The sequence below is a fragment of the Lissotriton vulgaris genome, chromosome 6, assembly GCF_964263255.1.
Source record: "Lissotriton vulgaris chromosome 6, aLisVul1.2, whole genome shotgun sequence".
Lineage (NCBI taxonomy): Eukaryota > Metazoa > Chordata > Amphibia > Caudata > Salamandridae > Lissotriton > Lissotriton vulgaris.
In genome coordinates this window covers 323,659,631-323,677,090 of record NC_141694.1, presented here as the reverse complement: position 1 = coordinate 323,677,090, position 17,460 = coordinate 323,659,631, and the positions used below count along the sequence as shown (strand labels likewise).

Genomic DNA, 17,460 nt, shown 5'->3' with positions numbered 1-17,460 from the left:
ACCACCCCCTTTTGTACCGCTTTTGACCGCCATAAGTGTGGCAGGGTATGCTCAGACGTGAGTCCCTTGCTCACTTTGCCACTGGATTCAGGCAAACTCGGCTGAAGACGGCTGTAATGCCAGAAACCGGTCCTCTGAAGCTTGTTTCCGGTCCAGGGAAGGCATGGCTTGGCAGTTCGGGCTGGACTGGTCCCATGAGGCACAGGGTCAGACTGATTTGCATATAGCCACGTCTGAACTGGGGTGGCAGAGTGGGCTAAAGAACGGTGATGGATCAAACCCAGATCTTTTGACTGGGTGTGAGTGTTTGAGTGGTTCAGATGCTCCGTCCATCACCACCCCCTTTCGTACCGCTTAAGAACTGGTCTGGGCAGGTGTTAGTGTTTGGCGATATTCGCGCTTAGCGCGAATATTGCCATCGCTAAGCCTGCCTTACTAATAGGCGTTAGCGACTGCTTTCAGTCGCTAACGGGTTGGGAACGCCACCTTTGCATGTCATTAGCGATAATTATCGCTAACATGCAAAGCGGGCCCCAAACCGCTCGCTATCGCCTACAAGCTGTCTCTAACTGCTGTTAGCGACAGCTTGCTAATAGGGCGATAGAATGTTCGCCGCTTAGCGGCTGACAACGGCCGCTAAAGCGGCGAAAATTACCGATCGCCCCCCTTGATAATATGCCCCAGTGTTCTTTACACAGAAAACCATTTATGAATGCCATTTTAGAAGAAAACATGCACGTTGTCTTGCAGTGCACTTTTCACACTGTCTCAAGGTCCTATTGGATAGTTATAATACTGAAGTTCTTATATTATCCCCAATATTTGGGAATCCCTATACTTAATGACCTGGCTATAAGCGCTGGAAATTACACTATGAAGGCTAAAACACAAACTGACCACAATGCCAACAAAAGGCGCAGTCCTTAGGGTTTAATATGCCCATCATATTTATTAAGGGGCAGCAGTAAAAATGGCTTACTAATTCAAAGTAAACAAAGCTACAGTTCTAAAAATCCTAAATTCTGTTATGCAAAACTTTCAATGTGGTTCTTGCCCACACACTCCTGAATGTACAGTGTAAAATGAAAGATCATATTTACATCTCTGAGCTGTAGTGCACCATTCTCCTTACCTATAAATCATCAAACCAAACTCTCATGGTTTTCCACACGTATAATCTTCCACAAGGAAACAGCCCTTAATTTTTATATTTGCAGTCCTAAGTTTTAGCATAGCAGTTGGAACAGGGAAAATAGCTTCTAGTGTGTTTGAAAAACATTATTGACAACATATAGGAATCGGGAGTCTTCACAAACATACTACACTTTCGAGCACGAGATTTGCGGATTATCTCTTGCAGGGTAATGGCTGCAATCCCTGGTCACCCAGGACCTTGTCCTACTGTAAGTACGTGGTATTGACAGGGTTATACTTTTGCCATCATCACGTGCAAGCAGACAAGGTTAAGCGAAAGAGACATAGTTAATTAACAAAATGGCGCTATAAAGAATGTTTTTAGTTGAATGGACAATTTAGGCATAACGTGGGAAACATGTCTTGCAGGGTTCAAGCCGAAACCAAGTGTTACGAAACACAATGAATACTGATCACCCGCCCCGGAGTTCCTGAAACTTCTTCGATATATCTGTTGGCAAGCAATTTTCCCGGTACTCTAAATAATCTCGGAGAAACAAGCTGCTGTTGGGGGAGGACATTAAATGACTCTGGTGAGATTAAAAATTCGAACAATGCCAATATGTCACCGTAATAAATGCAGCAGGCTCGATATTTCAATATACCAAGGAAATGGCCAAGTTGGCAATTGGTCACGGTGGGATTGATAACTAGCGAGCTGCGAGGGACGTTCTATGAAGGATGAAAATAACAGCGGCCCCTGGCCCTTTATAGTAAGACTGGGCAAAATAAGGATTTGAGAAAAAGGAAAATAGTGCCCTGCGGGGCACCGTACCTGAGAGCAGAAGCTTCATGTTGCTGTTCATGAGAGTGGCATTTACTCTTCCGTTGGATGCGTGGAAATTAGTGACCGAGCTACCCTGTACGGCAGCAAGTGGAGGCAGCAGGGGAAGGCACGCGTGCGCCTCGCACACGTGCCTTCAGCAGGAGGTAGGCGGGGGGCCTGCGCGATTCCCTTGCGGGAGCGTGCAACCATATGGCGCCACCATATGGTACTTTGCGCTCCTGCAAGGAAATCGCCAGACGTGCACGTGTTGCCATTGCAAGTTGTGCAACGCGTGCATGTATTTGCGGGTAAAGCTGTGTCGATGGCATTAGGACTCTCTCCTAAGTAGCGCATGCGCGCTGCGTAGGCGAGACCTTAAAACGAGGAAAAATATAGCATTTCTTTAGCCTCTCCCCTTTTACTTTATAAAGATTTAAAAAAAGATCTTTCCATTCATGCCTCTGGATTTACAAAAAATGGTAATAGTTGCCTTGTTTTCTGTCGAAGATTGACTACTGTAATGCTCTCTATTTGGGAGCACAGAAGCGCCTGCAGTCGAAACTTCAGTCTTTGCAGAAGGCAGCAGTCCGCTTACTGCTAAAAATTCAAAATTTACTTTCATATCAAAGAGCATTAGAGATCTACACTGGCTGCCTGTCCAGAAAGGGTAAAATTTAGGGCCTTATGCATTGTCCATCAGGCTCTGCACCGGTTCCGTATGTTAGAGCGGGTCTGTCATTTTGGTTGCTGCTCTAATCTTTTTTGGGAGGAGAGCATAAATGCACATGCTGACGCGATTATGCAGTGGGCATGCCGCTAGTGTGCCAAAGGCAAGCCCACCTGCGCCCGTCCGTGGCCGGAATGCGCCATGCACCATGACCCCTGGTCATTTTACCACAAAAAAGCAGCTAAAACAGATGAAATGGGAAAAACAGAAGCTAAGTAACGAAGACCTATGGGCAAAACTTCTTTATGAAGGGAAGCAGAAAATTAGCTCCAAGTTTTGGCAAATGGTCAAAAGAATAAAAAATCCAGAACATCTAGACCAAAACTCCGACATATCAGAGGAGGTATGGACAAAATACCTATTGAAGCATTTTAACAATAAGGATACCACAGAGGACGTGGTAACAAATGAACCCTGCACAGAACTCACAAGTTCTAAAACAGAAGAGAAAGATAACTGCCACACAGCCACAAGGATCCAAGAAATGCGCGAGTGCGGGGCAACGACCCCATCTAAACTCAATAAATCAGTGCCGGAAGTAAGCGCCACAAAGTCTGTCGAGCCCAGGCGAGAGACAACTGTGCCAGCGGATTTCAAACGGCAAATAAAAAGGGGGAAGCCCACTGGAGCCCCGGGACCTAATGGCATTCCACCCATGCTGTACAAATCGGATGTAGAGTTTTGGAGTGTATCACTAACACCACTTTTCAATAGTTTAAGGTATACCCTACTCTCCCTGAGTCTTGGCATGGGTCAGTCATCAGCCCGATATATAAACATGGAAGCAAGAAGCAACCAAACAACTATCGACTTATTGCCCTATTAGGTGTGGAGGCCAAATATTTCGCAGGAACCATTTTGGAGGAGTTAACGTCATGGGCATCCGAAAACTCCATTATCCCGATCAACCAAATGGGATTCTGCAGAGGCCAAGGGACCACAACTAACATCATGGCATTGTCCTTGTTAATGGAAGCAGCAAAAGAGACTAGGGGCCCGATGTAGGTAGGCCGTTACCGATCGGTAACGGCCGAAAATACTGATTTTCGGCCCTTACCGATCGGTATCCAGCCATCGAGATGTAGGGCAATGAAAATCGTCCAAATCGGTAAATATACCGATTCGGAATGGCTACCGAATCGGACATAATCCGATTCGGAAATACCCCGAATCGGTAACAGAAGGAATCGGTAACATACCGATTCGATAAAAATACCGATTCGGTACATGTACCGAATCGGTAGTGACACCGAATCGGAAAAAATACCGATTCGGTCCATGTATCGAATCGGTAGAGACAGCGAATCGGAAAAATTCCGAATCGGATAACCTACCGATTCGGTAGAGTAACCGAATCGGTAAATCTCCGAATCGGACAGAGAGAGAGATGTAGGGAAGCACAGAAATACCGATTTTGGCTCAAAATCGGTATTTCAAAATCGGTATTTACCATGGATTACAATCAGGTGGTAACCAACTCCAACCTATAAAAATAGACCCAAAATGCATTGCAACTTGCAGGATGGCTGCTTTTTATGTCATTGCAAGGCGGCTACGGCTACAGCAGGAAGGAGAGAGGGAATGGCAAAGAGAGGAACAGGTCTACAGACAGAGGATCACCCTGTTCATGCTCACAGAGGCAGAGATCCTACAGAGGTACAGGCTGGACTCAGACACCATTCTGGAGCTCATCAGGGACCTCAAACCACTGCTGGACCACCCCACCCCAAGGGCACACGCCATCCCAGCGCACGTGCAGGTGCTATGCAGCCTACACCTGCTTGCGTCTGGCAGCTATCAAAGTGGAGTAGCTGCGGTAGGAGGGGTGACCCAGAGCAGCCTGTCAAGGTTTTCCACAAATTCCTTGACGCCATGATACACAGGATGGACCAATACATCTCTTTCGCTGCAACCCACGCAGAACTGGTACAAACAAAAGCTGACTTTTACCAGATGGCACAATTTCCACAAATCATCGGCTGTATAGATGGCACGCACATTCCGATTTACCCCCCTGCTGACACAAAATACATATACCGCAATCGGAAGTCTACGCACACCATCAATGTTCAGGTGATCTGTAGTGCGAAGTGCACCATCACAGACCTGGTTGCAAAATTCCCAGGGAGTACCCACGACTCCTACATTTTTCAACAGAGCGGCATCTATGCACGGCTGACGGCAGGCGAATTTGGTGAAGGATACCTCCTAGGTGAGACACATCAGCAGACCCCCATAACACAAAGTAGCTAAGTGAAATACATGTATGCATGTGAGTAATGTTACCCCTTTTCCTTCTAGGCGACAGTGCATATGCCCTCCGCTCATTCATACTCACCCCCTACCTCAACCCCTCTACACCCAGCCAAAGGAGGTATAACCGGGCCCACAAAAGCACAAGGAATGTAGTGGAACGGACCTTTGGCATCTGGAAAAGCAGATTCAGATGCTTGCACAAGAGTGGAGGTGCAAGGCAGTATACCCCCATCACCTGCTGCAAGATCATAGCTGTCTGTGCAATGTTGCACAACCTTGCGGTGAAGAAGGGCACTGAGGTGGAGTTGTCAGACTACGAGGACCATGACGACGACGTTGCTGTGCCACAAACACAACCTGCTGGGGTGTCTACGCCAAGTGATGGCAGATACAGACGTGAGGAGATTACAGAAAACTATTTCTTTTTTTTTTTTAAAATTTTTGTAAACCTTTATTGTGCATGAAAAAAAAAAGGACAAATACGGGCCCACAACCGTCAGGCCGGCCACGATACGTTTGGAGCACAAGTGCAGTCAATACAGGTTCTCAGTGACATCACGATACAACTAGAATCAAGTAACGTTACACTGAAATAATCTGTGTCACCGAGAAACAGGAGCATTGAAGGTTAATTTTTAAAATTTTTGTTCTAAATATAAAGCAATGAAGAATAGTAGCCAAGGAGAGCTGAGTCCGCACAGTAACTTAATAACATGAGCAGGCAACATCAGAGCTTGTGATAACAGCGGGAGCCAACACCCCCCAAATAGTATGACGGTTCTAAGTAGAAACAGCAGGATCGTCTGTCAGCATTTGCGCATCATGTACATAGCCACCCGCTCCCTACTAACCCCTACCACGGACCCAGAGCAGAAATAGATAAGAAAAGCGCAGATAGAGAGAGAAGAAAAAAATAAGGCCCATAGAAACTAAATAAAGAAATTAAATCGCACCCCCCACCCTACACTCATGCAGAGGCTACGGCCTACCCCCCCCCCCCAGCAGTGTGTCTGTCGCCCCATAAAGAACCCGAAATTTAGAAACAAGAAAAGGAAGAAAAGAAAAAGAGAATTTTAATACTAATACACGAGGAGGGCCAAATCCTAGATCTCCCGGACTTCCCCGACCATAGAATACTCTCCCCCCTAAACATGGTGACTAAATCAAGGATCATAAAGCACAATAGGAATAGGTAAAGACATATTATAGCACAACATCACGCGCCGAGGAGGCGTCCCATTCCGAGTCTCCACCCGCCCATCAGACACAGTTCGTAAGAATGAGGGCCCTTCTAGCCCTGGCCAGATCTCGAGCGTCCTCCCAAACATGGCACCGGAGAAGGACCCGCCTCAGGTAGAACAAAGGGGCAAAATGGCCGCACTCGGCAAGTAGGAGGCCCCCCAAGACAAACTGAGCACTTCCAGACACACGCAGATACAGCAACCCAGAGGGGCGCCAGTCCCAAGTCCATCAGATGTTGCAGTACACAGTAAAATGGGGTCTTAGCATGTGTGGCATAGGCAATCAAGAAAAACAGCAGCAGCGTCAGCGGATCCATGTAGAAAAGTAGCGAGTCTGTAGCCACGATGGAAAGCTTCGGCATGGTAGGAAACAATGTAGCCTCGCCGGAATAGGCAAACAGCAGTCCGCTAGAATTACCCGTGCTAGAGGTTTGCCCCAGTTCACAATCGCGCGGCAACAATGTAGCACGCTCGGTGCCGAGAGGGGGCCGATCAGCGTAGTGAGGAGAGCAGTCAGGCGATGCATCCCCCAACCCAAGTGCGGCGTCGTCCAGCTTTATGCTCAGTACTCGAGAGCATTCTCGCCATTCAGCCCTTAAATCGGCAATCGCGGCCAGAATGGAAGCACAGGTGTAAACAGGCGGGTAATCCGTCGTGTCCACAGTCTGAAGCACAGCACCGCGTCCCCCACACCGCTTGAGTCCATTCAGAACTATACAATCCGGATCCGAGGTAGAGCTCACAATTGCTACGGTGGGGACGGCCGCCATGTTTATTTCAGCCAGGGGTTTCGCAGAGAGCATAGGCGAATCCGACAATAAGCAGGTGGGATGCGATCTCCTGATACCAACTGAGCCCGTCACCCTTGGGCGGCAATTAACGACAGTTCCCCTCTTGTAAATTCGGGCAGGAGCGAGCAATAAGGCGAGTCGCAGCGGCCAGTCCCACACACTTAAAGAAGGAGCAGCGCGGATCACCTCGGCATCCCATAAAGACGGAGCGGCAGAGTAGATCCGCAATCGGTCGATGTATCCTGTGCACCTAAGGGCCAGTGTAGGTGCCTCCACAGCAGATAATCCGGCAGGGGGACACCCGCCACACCACTGATCAAGCAGTCCTCGGAGCTGCAGCCCTCTCCGGCGGCGCGCAGGGACAGGGGTTCCGGTTTCAGGGCTCGGCAATGGTCGTCAGATCAGTATGCCAATAACATCGGCGAACAGGCGGGTAGAGACACCGGAGAAACACCCCCGGTACCAGCGCGCTGTCTTCTTCCTCCCGCAGTAACGCTACGCCAGGATAGTGGACAGGATATTGCTGCAGGAGACAAAGGCTCGGGGAGCCGGGCGACTACACGTCCGTCTCCGCCGCCATCTTGGCTCCTCCCCCCCAGAAAACAATTTCTGAGTGAGTACAGATGCACAGACAGGTCAATGGATGTTAGGAAAAGAAAAATGTAATAATGTTACAACAACGTTACTGCACTGATGTGCAACAAAAGAAAATGTAAACAAAAAGCTGTTAAATGTCAATTGTTCGGGTTGCCTCATCCGCCCTGGCAAGCTTATTTTTTGCTGCGCTTAGCAGCCCCACTGGGATGAGCCTCTCCCCCTTCCGCATGTCCAGCAGCCTCAGCAGAGCGCCTGCTGCTCCGGCGCGGCTCTAACACTGCGCTGGCCGGGCTGCTGCGGCTGCTGTTGTCCCTAGCCTCGCCCAGGTCCAGGGCTGGATTGCCAACAGTGTTTGAAATTATAAGTGCCTCCATGGCGGTCGTAATGCGGGCCATGCCCCTAGTGACCACAGCCGTGTTCTGGGTCAGGCTGGCCTCCATATTTGCCCCACGTTGGCATAGCTGGGCGGTAGCAGCAGCAAGGCGGTTGATTGACCTATTATGCATCCGTGCATCCCTGCGGCGAGAGTGCTCGTGGTCATCAAGTTTGGTACAGAGCTGCGTGATGGCAGTGGTCATCCGGCCAAGACCTGTAGCAATTTCCTTATTGCTGTCTACAAATGTATTAAACCCATGCGCCATCCCTCCCATCTGCAGGTTATGTAGCCGCAACTGGCGCTGGCAGGCCAAGATGGATTTCGCCTGCATGCGCTGGATCTTTACCATGCTGCCCTCCAGCCCCTGAAACACGCTGCCCTCCCGTGCTGGAAGAGCACTGCTGGATGTTGTTCGCCTCCGGGGATTGTTGCTGCCCTGCTCCGTGGGCTGGGGTGCCACAGGTGTGACTGTGTTGCTAGCTGGGGCCTGACCCGCTGCTCCATCGATGGGGTTCAATGGAGCTACAATAATACTCCTGGCAGGAGATATGGCAGGTGCAGGGTGGCTCTGTGGTGGAGAGTTATCTGGGGAGAACTGCAATGGGGGCGTGCCGGATAGTCGGGGGGAGTGTAGAAATGTGAGGGAATGTCCTAGGTCCTCCTCATTTTCCAGGGCACTGGTGTTCTCATCCGCCTCCTCCTCCTGTGCAGCTTGACTGGTGCTTGGCCCTGCCACCGCACTGCCAGATGGTGCTGGTGCTGGTGCTTGACTATCTCCTGCTCCTCCGCCTGATGGTGCCCCTAGGTATAAAGAAGCATTTGTGAATTGAGTGCTGATGTATTACAGTCACTACAATTAAAGCATTGCACATATCATTTCAAATACTTTGATTCAGTTTCACAGTTCTTTTAATTATGCTTCTGCACTGGCATTTGTGCCTAGTTCTGCTGACTACATTTACCATGATGCATTTCTCATGTCTGTTGGAAGCAGTACTGGGCTGGGGTTTGGCTGTGCATTGGGTCTAAAGGGGAGGTGTCTGGTAGGGTGTGTCATGATGCACATGCTTCTTACCTTTAGCTGTAGCTCTGGCTGAGCTATCCAGGTCCCCAACTCCAACCACACTCTCCCTCTCGATGGTAGTCGCCACTAGTTCCTCCAGGTCAGTGAGGGGTGGCGCCGGGTTCCTGCCTCCACCAGTAAGTCCGGCTTGCCTCTGCAGCTCTGCCATTTTGCGCTTTGTGAGGCTGCGGTTATCATAGAACCTCTTTTTGAGGGCGTCAAGGCTCCTGGGGGTGACACCGACAGCGTTGACTTTCTCCCCTATGTCGCTCCACAGCCTCCCCTTCGTGCTCTCAGGTACAGTGAGGGACAGCCTCCCAAACAGCTGCCTGTGTACCCTCACCACCTCCTCCACCAACACTTGCAGCTCCATGGTGCTGAATGTTGGTTTCCTCTTGTGTCCAGCCTTCTGGCTCTCAGTGCTGCTAGCCATGTTTCACAGTGGTCTGGATCCTTCTTCCACTGCTGCTCACTATGAATGCTCAGCTCAGGCTGCCTCTCCAGAAAGTTCTTAATGAGCTGCACCTGCCTGGGTAGCCACTCCCTGCTAGGGTGGGGGAGGGTGGTTCCACCTCATTGGCTGTTGTCTTTGGTTTCAGTTTGACTTGCTTGCCGAATCGGCACTCACCGATTTGGTATTTACCGAATCGGATTTTACCGATTCGGATCTTACCGATTTGGTAAATACCGATTCGGTATTTACAATGCGTTCCTATGGGCCTTTTGGCCATGGGGGTGTATTGCGATTACCGAATCGGTATTTGCCGAATCGGTTGTAGCCGATTCGGTAAATTCCGATTCGGGGAATGCCGATTCGGTACGTATCGAATTACAATACCGATTCCTACCGAATCAGTATTTTTCCGATTTTTTTTATCTACATCTCGTTTCCCGATTTCAAAATACCGATTCGGTGTGATTCGGTATTTTAAAATCGGAATATGCGTATTACCTACATCGGGCCCTAGGTCACCTCTATATCTCTCATTTATTGACTACACTGCTGCATTTGATCATGTGGATCGCAACAAACTCTGGCAGAAACTGGACAACTGGGGAATACTGAAACACCTCCTGGATGTGCTAATACTTCTCCACTCAAACACCTGGATTAAAATCAAACTTGGAGCAGGCACACATCTTTCGAAGCCCATTAGGACAACAAAAGGGTTAAAGCAGATGTGTCTATTAGCACCTACCTTATTCAACCTTTTTCTAGCCGATCTACCTGGGGAACTTGACAAATGCTCTAACCATGCACCCAAACTAGGGACAATCACCCTTTCCAATCTGCTATATGCGGAAGACTTGGTGCTGATAAGTCGGACGCCAACGGGCCTACAGCACGTCCTGAATGTAGCTCATACCTTTTCAGTAAAGAACGCTCTCCAAATAAATTTCAATAAATCAAAGGTCATAGCTGAAATTATAGAAAAAAAGGAGACTTTGCTGGCACCTGAACGGAGAAAAACTGGAGTTAGTAACCACTTACAAGTACCTGGGAGTAATTCTGGATTAAAAAAATACATCTAAGGCACAACTTGACTCCATACGAGGGAAGGCGACTATGACCTACTTGGCCATAAAATCATTAAACCCTTCAGTGCTGATGACAAAGCCAGCTCGTCATGGGCTTTACCTGCTCTGTGCTTATGACGAGCTGGCTTTGTCAAAATACAATGATAATCGAAAAAGTCAGCACCGGAGGGGGAAAACCCATAGCACCCAAGGTGTTAAAGGCCAAGTTTCCCGATCTCACACTTAAACCTCTTCTGCAAATCTTACCTGCAATGTTACAGCTGACCCTCACATATGGGAGTGAATCACTCCACAGGAAGGATACCGCATTATTGGACATAGTTATAGCCAATTCATACGGGGCTATTTTTTACCTCCCAAAATACGTCTCTCCTGCCCAGATCCAGCTAGAATTCGGCATCCTTAAGCAAACAATAGAAAGGCGGTGGGCATATGTATCGAGCTGGCATAAGATTCGCACTGCAGAGACTGGCTCTTTAAGTTTTAACGTATGGGAAGAGCTACTTCGGCATCATAAATTCTCGCCCAGAGATTACTTACTTGAATCACTCCAAGTTTTAGGCTTGTCCGGCATCTGGGAAACCTCAATAGACCTCTTGTCCTTCAGAAAAGTTGCAAAAAATCAGCACGCATCATCTCAGCAATTGAAGACAAGAAGGAACTAGCAAACAGAGCGCATGGCTGGATAACGCTGGGTGAATATGGAAGAATACAATCACAAGCATACCTCAATATTGGTATGAAAATAAAAATCAAGGAAAAGTTTCTAAAATTACACCTCGGAGTTATCCCTATACTCCCACGCCTGCAGCCCTGGGAGGGAAACAACATTTCACAGCAGTGTCACCTGTGTAAACTCGGCAAGGAGAACATTATCCATGGGATCTGCATTTGTCCAAAACTAAAGGACTTGAGGTATAATTTCTTACGTCCATTCTTCAAATTACATGGCGTTCGGACTTGCAGGCAGGCTGTTAAACTGTGCTTCAACCCCAACAACACTAAATTGAACTGCCAGGTTGTAAAGTTTTTTGATTTAGCAGGAAAAAGATTAAAGAGCCTGTGATGAACACTGCAAGGTTTTAAGGACAACCATGAACTGATCTTAACCCACTTTTTAATCTGATAATATCAAGTACAAACAAATTTTGTCTACAAATTTACTGATGTTTTATAATTTTGTAAAGATTTTAATTAATCATGTACAAATAAACAATTACCTTACCTTACCCTAGTCATTTTACCACCCTGCCTTATATGAGAGATGAGCTGTTACATATTGGTAATAGGAGTAAGCAAAAAGGGCCGTGTACCCTTTGACTTGAATTGGAGTGTTAAACAAATGTGTTGTCCTGTTTGCAAATATGCTCCTGACACTAATCAAATTGGGTGTCTGAGTCACGGGGCTATTTTAACACCTACTCAACCCTCACAGAAACCTGAACGAATGGATCTGGCACTTATCTGTGTGCTGCTAAATACTAGGTCACTCGTTAAACATAAAAATGAATTTGCAGACTTTTTTTTTCTCTCTTCAAATGTCTGTTGTTGTCAGTAACAATAGAAATTTGAGAAGGGTTAGCCGAATCAGCACTGTTTTAGGTACTGTTAGGTACTGTTAATTAGTGGTGGTGTGGCAATTCCTTATACCTTATGAGTAACGTCCCATTCCACATTTGTCCTAGAGTTGGATAATCCATTCCTTTGTTGTTTCCAGAATGGAGCTAAGCCCCGACCCCAATGGTCTCAGTGCCTTCATTATTAACTACCCGACTGACTTATCTAAGAACGCGGTAAAGAAATACAAACATTGATTACTCAAAGCCAGACCTGAAACTTTAATCTCTGACTAAGCATGGGCGTAAAATCCATTCCGTTCGTGGAATTTGCGGATTTTCGGCAATTTCGCGGTCCGCGAATCTCACGAAATTGCAGAAAAATCAGCGAAATTGCATGTGGGACAGATTTTCAAAAACTGAAGTACATGAAGCACTTACAGGGTTACAGTAGGTGCCCAAGTTGAAGCTAATTTCTTTGTAACCATTTACAAAATGGTTACAAAGAAATTAACTTCAACTTGGGCACCTGCTGTAACCCTGTAAGTGCTTCCCGAGCAGCGCCTCAAGAGTTGTTGCCTACTTGCAACTATTCTCTGACCCTGCTCTGACCCTCGAAGCAGGGTCAGAGAATAGTTATAAGTATGGCACAATGCTCCAGGCTGTCACAAAAATTAAACCACAACAGGAAGCACTTACAGGTAAGGAAGCAGGTGCCGGAATTGAAGCTCAAATTCAGTAACACATTAATCAGCCCCCGGTTAAGGCTGGGCAGGTGTGCTTTCTCCCCATAATCTATAGTGATGAACCAGACGGTGCTGTGATGAACCAGAAGGTGCAGTTGTGAACTAGAGGGAGCTGTGATGAACCAGAGGGTGGCAGTGGTGAACCATAGGGTGGCAGTGGTGAACCAGAGGGTGCTGTAATGAACCAGAAGGTGCAGTTGTGAACCAGAGGGTGCTGTGATAAACCAGAGGGTGGCAGTGGTGAACCAGAGGGTGGCAGTGGTGAACCAGAGGGCACTGTGATAAACAGAGGGTGGTAATGATGAACCAGAGGGTGGCAGTGATGAAACAGAGGGTGGCAGTGATGAACCAGAGGGTGACAGTGATGAACCAGAGGGTGGCAGTGGTGAACCAGAGGGTGGCAGTTATGAACCAGAGGGTGGCAGTGGTGAACCAGAGGGTGGCAGTGGTGAGCCAGAGGGTTCTGTGATGAACCAGAGGGTGGCAGTGATGAACCAGAGGGTGACAGTGATGAACCAGAGGGTGGCAGTGGTGAACCAGAGGGTGGCAGTGATGAACCAGAGGGTGCTGTGATGAACCATATGGTGGCAGGGGTGAACCAGAGGGTGGCAGTGGTGAACCAGAGGGTGGCAGTGGTGAACCAGAGGGTGGCAGTGGTGAACCAGAGGGTGCTGTGATGAACCAGAGGGTGGCAGTGGTAAACCAGAGGGTGGCAGTGATGAACCAGAGGATGGCAGTGATGAACCAGAGGGTGGCAGTGATGAACTAGAGGGTGGCAGTGGTGAACCAGAGGGTGGCAGTGATGAACCAGAGGGTGACAGTGATGATCCAGAGGGTGGCAGTGGTGAACCAGAGGGTGGGGGTGATGAACTAGAGGGTGGCAGTGATGAACCAGAGGGTGGCAGTGGTGAACCAGAGGGTGCTGTGATGAACCAGAGGATGGCAATGATGAACCAGAGGGTGGCAGGGGTGAACCAGAGGGTACTGTGATGAACCAGAGGGTGGCAGTGATGAACAAGAGGGTGGCAGTGGTGAACTAGAGGGTGGCAGTGGTGAACCAGAGGGTGGCAGTGATGAACCAGAGGGTGACAGTGATGATCCAGAGGGTGGCAGTGGTGAACCAGAGGGTGGCAGTGATGAACTAGAGGGTGGCAGTGATGAACCAGAGGGTGGCAGTGGAGAACCAGAGGGTGCTGTGATGAACCAGAGGGTGGCAGTGATGAACCAGAGGGTGGCAGTGGTGAACCAGAGGGAGCTGTGATGAACCAGAGGGTGGCAGTGGTGAACCAGAGGGTGCTCTGATGAACCAGAGGATGGCAGTGATCAATCAGATGGTGGCAGTGGTAAACCAGAGGGTGGCAGTGATGAACCAGAGGGTGGCAGTGGTGAACCAGAAGGTGCAGTTGTGAACTAGAGGGAGCTGTGATGAACCAGAGGGTGGCAGTGGTGAACCATAGGGTGGCAGTGGTGAACCAGAGGGTGCTGTAATGAACCAGAAGGTGCAGTTGTGAACCAGAGGGTGCTGTGATAAACCAGAGGGTGGCAGTGGTGAACCAGAGGGTGGCAGTGATGAACCAGAGAGTGACAGTGATGAACCAGAGGGTGGCAGTGATAAACCAGAGGGTGGCAGTGGTGAACCAGAGGGTGCTGTGATGAACCAGAGGGTGGCACTGATAAACCAGAGGGTGGCAGTGGTGAACCAGAGGGTGCTGTGATGAACCAGAGGGTGGCAGTGATGAACCAGAGGGGGCCAGTGATGAACCAGAGGGTGACAGTGGTGAACCAGGGGGTGGCAGTGGTGAACCAGAGGGTGCTGTGATGAACCAGAGGGTGGCAGTGGTGAGCCAGTGGGTGGCAGTGATGAACCAGAGGGTGGCAGGGTGAACCAGAGGGTGGCAGGGGTGAACCAGAGGGTGGCTGTGATGAACCAGAGGGTGGCAGTGATGAACCAGAGGGTGGCAGTGGTGAACCAGAGGGTGACAGTGATGATCCAGAGGGTGGCAGTGGTGAACCAGACAGTGGCAGTGATGAACTAGAGGGTGGCAGTGATGAACCAGAGGGTGGCAGTGGTGAACCAGCGGTGACAGTGGTGAGCCAGAGGGTGGCAGTGATGAACCAGAGGGTGGCAGTGGTGAACCAGAGGGTGACAGTGATGAACCAGAGGGTGGCAGTGGTGAATCAGAGGGTGCTGTGATGAACCAGAGGGTGCTGTGATGAACCAGAGGGTGGCAGTAATGAACCAGAGGGTGACAGTGATGAGCCAGAGGGTGACAGTGATTAACCAGAGGGTGGCAGAGGTGAACCAGAGGGTGGCAGTGGTGAACCAGAGGGAGCTGTGTTGAACCAGAGGGTGGCAGTGGTGAACCAGAGGGTGCTGTGATGAACCAGAGGATGGCAGTGATCAACCAGAGGGTGGCAGTGGTGAACCAGAGGGTGGCAGTGATGAACCAGAGGGTGGCAGTGGTGAACCAGAGGGTGACAGTGATGAACCAGAGGGTGGCAGTGGTGAACCAGAGGGTGCTGTGATGAACCAGAGGGTGGCAGTAATGAACCAGAGGGTGACAGTGATGAACCAGAGGGTGACAGTGATTAACCAGAGGGTGGCAGAGGTGAACCAGAGGGTGGCAGTGATGTACCAGAGGGTGGCTGTGGTGTACCAGAGGGTGGCAGTGATGAACCAGAGGGTGGCAGTGATGAACCAGAGGGTGGCACTGCTAAACTGCCCGGGAGCCCTGTGGGTGTGAGCCCCCGCGCCGCTGAGCTGCCCAGGGGTTGTGAGCCCATGCGCTACTGAACTGCCCCGGGGCCCAGTGGGTGTGAGCCTCGTGCTGCTGAACTGCCCCAGAGCCCTCTCAGTGTGAAAATCATTCGTGCTCAATTGCCTGGAAGCCCTGTGGGTGTGAGCACACATTGTGCTAAGTGCCCCCCCTGCCCCCAGTACATATATACCCATACCGCACAGCACCATTATGCGCTTGCACCATGAAGTCTGGTGCCTGGATGCTCCTGATCCGTGTAGGTGGTACCACCGTCTGGTGAAGTCAAAATGTAAAGTCATAACTTGCTACACAGCACCAATAAACACGTGTCCCCTCTGGCACCCGTATGCGCATGTACCAGGCGTGGAGCACCCACATGCCACTGCACTCTACTGCCCAGCGCCAGCATATGCCTGTACGGGGCAGTTTAGTATGAGATGGGACATTGTCTAGCAGCAGCAGCTGCATGCGCCTGAACCTACTGAGCAGGCTCAGAATGTGTTTGTACCAACACGCGCAGCAGAGCTATCTTGGACATCTGAAGGATTCTGGGGTCCTGTGCCAAACGTATTTTTGCATCCATGAGTTTCCCGAGCGCCATCCCCGTGTAGCTCCTGTGACCAGGAGGCTTCTTTCTCCTTATCTGCTGCTCTGCTCGGTCTCTGACCCTTTATAAACAAGATGCATGTGAACTTGCATAGAAGCCCCACCCGTTTGGCCCCGTCCACCACACACTAGCGTTATGAAACGTCTTCCCGCCCGTCCACACTATAATGGCCAGCTCACTCAAGGGACCTCGGTGCCTTTTGGCGCGCTGGCAAAGTTACAGGCACACGTGGTCACATATTTGTGCAAATGGCACAAAAATCCTCGAGTTCGCTGGAAAATTCGCAAATTTCGCCCATACTTATCTCTGACCATTATTTCTGCACCAACATAGGTTCTGTGGTTAACGACCTCATCTTCTATACTGGAAAGTGGGCCTGCTGGCGGTCTGTGCTCTACTCCATGCTTCGAATAACTGGATCTAAAAAAACCCCACATGGCCTCAAACTAACAACGTCCCCTTCCCCCTTTCTCAAAGCCACCACAACTATCACCCTTTACAATAATGATATCATCCTAATCCAAGGCTCTAATCTCAACCTAGCAAAAATTAGCGAATATTTACCCAACTCTCAGGAAAGCGGTCTTCGGTGATTCCCTTAACAACATTTCAACCTCCATGTCCCTGCCGGGCCTGAATAATACTCTTCCTTTAACATCATTGAGTACCCCATTCGCCCTTAACCCCTCACCTCCGTCTACGGAGTTCATACCTTCCATGCCCCCAGCTGGATTACCTCAACTCAATAGAACACCCTCTTTAAATGTCAGGAGTACCCCACCCTCCCTATACCACACACCTCAGCTAGATAATCACATAACCTCAGTGTCCCCAGTCGGATCCCACCATCTCATTATGTCGCCTCCTCATCTAGATGACGAATATATAGCCTCTATCTCCTCTCTGACTGTCAGCTCAACACACGAAGACTCTTGAGTGAAGATACTTCCCCAACACATACAGTCCTCCCATGTAACAGACTATACCCCTCTCTTCAACCATATAACTCTGCCTCATACTAGACTTGAGTCTGGACATCGTTCCCCCTCACAAACCCCAATGGCCTCATCTTCCTCTCTTCCTGTCAGCTTATCACCTTTTCACAATAGAGCGGAGTTGCTCCCTCGAGTCCCAATGCCAATTCAACACATGAAGACTCTAGAGCTGAGCTGCTCTCCCTAGTCACACAGTCCTCTCTTATTTCTGAGGATGTCCCCCTCCCCTACCCTAACACTAGACCTG

The 17,460-nt window shown here is 49.4% G+C and overlaps 1 protein-coding gene across 1 annotated transcript; it reads right to left on the bottom strand.

Moving 5' to 3' along the window:
- Positions 1–7,745: 7,745 nt before the first annotated feature.
- Positions 7,746–9,444, bottom strand: LOC147707300 (uncharacterized). The gene is made up of 2 exons (XM_086925196.1): positions 9,024–9,444; positions 7,746–8,749 (listed from the first exon to the last, which is right to left on the bottom strand). Exons 1-2 carry the CDS (start codon positions 9,442–9,444, stop codon positions 7,746–7,748), a joined length of 1,425 nt encoding a protein of 474 aa, XP_086781322.1.
- Positions 9,445–17,460: the final 8,016 nt, after the last annotated feature.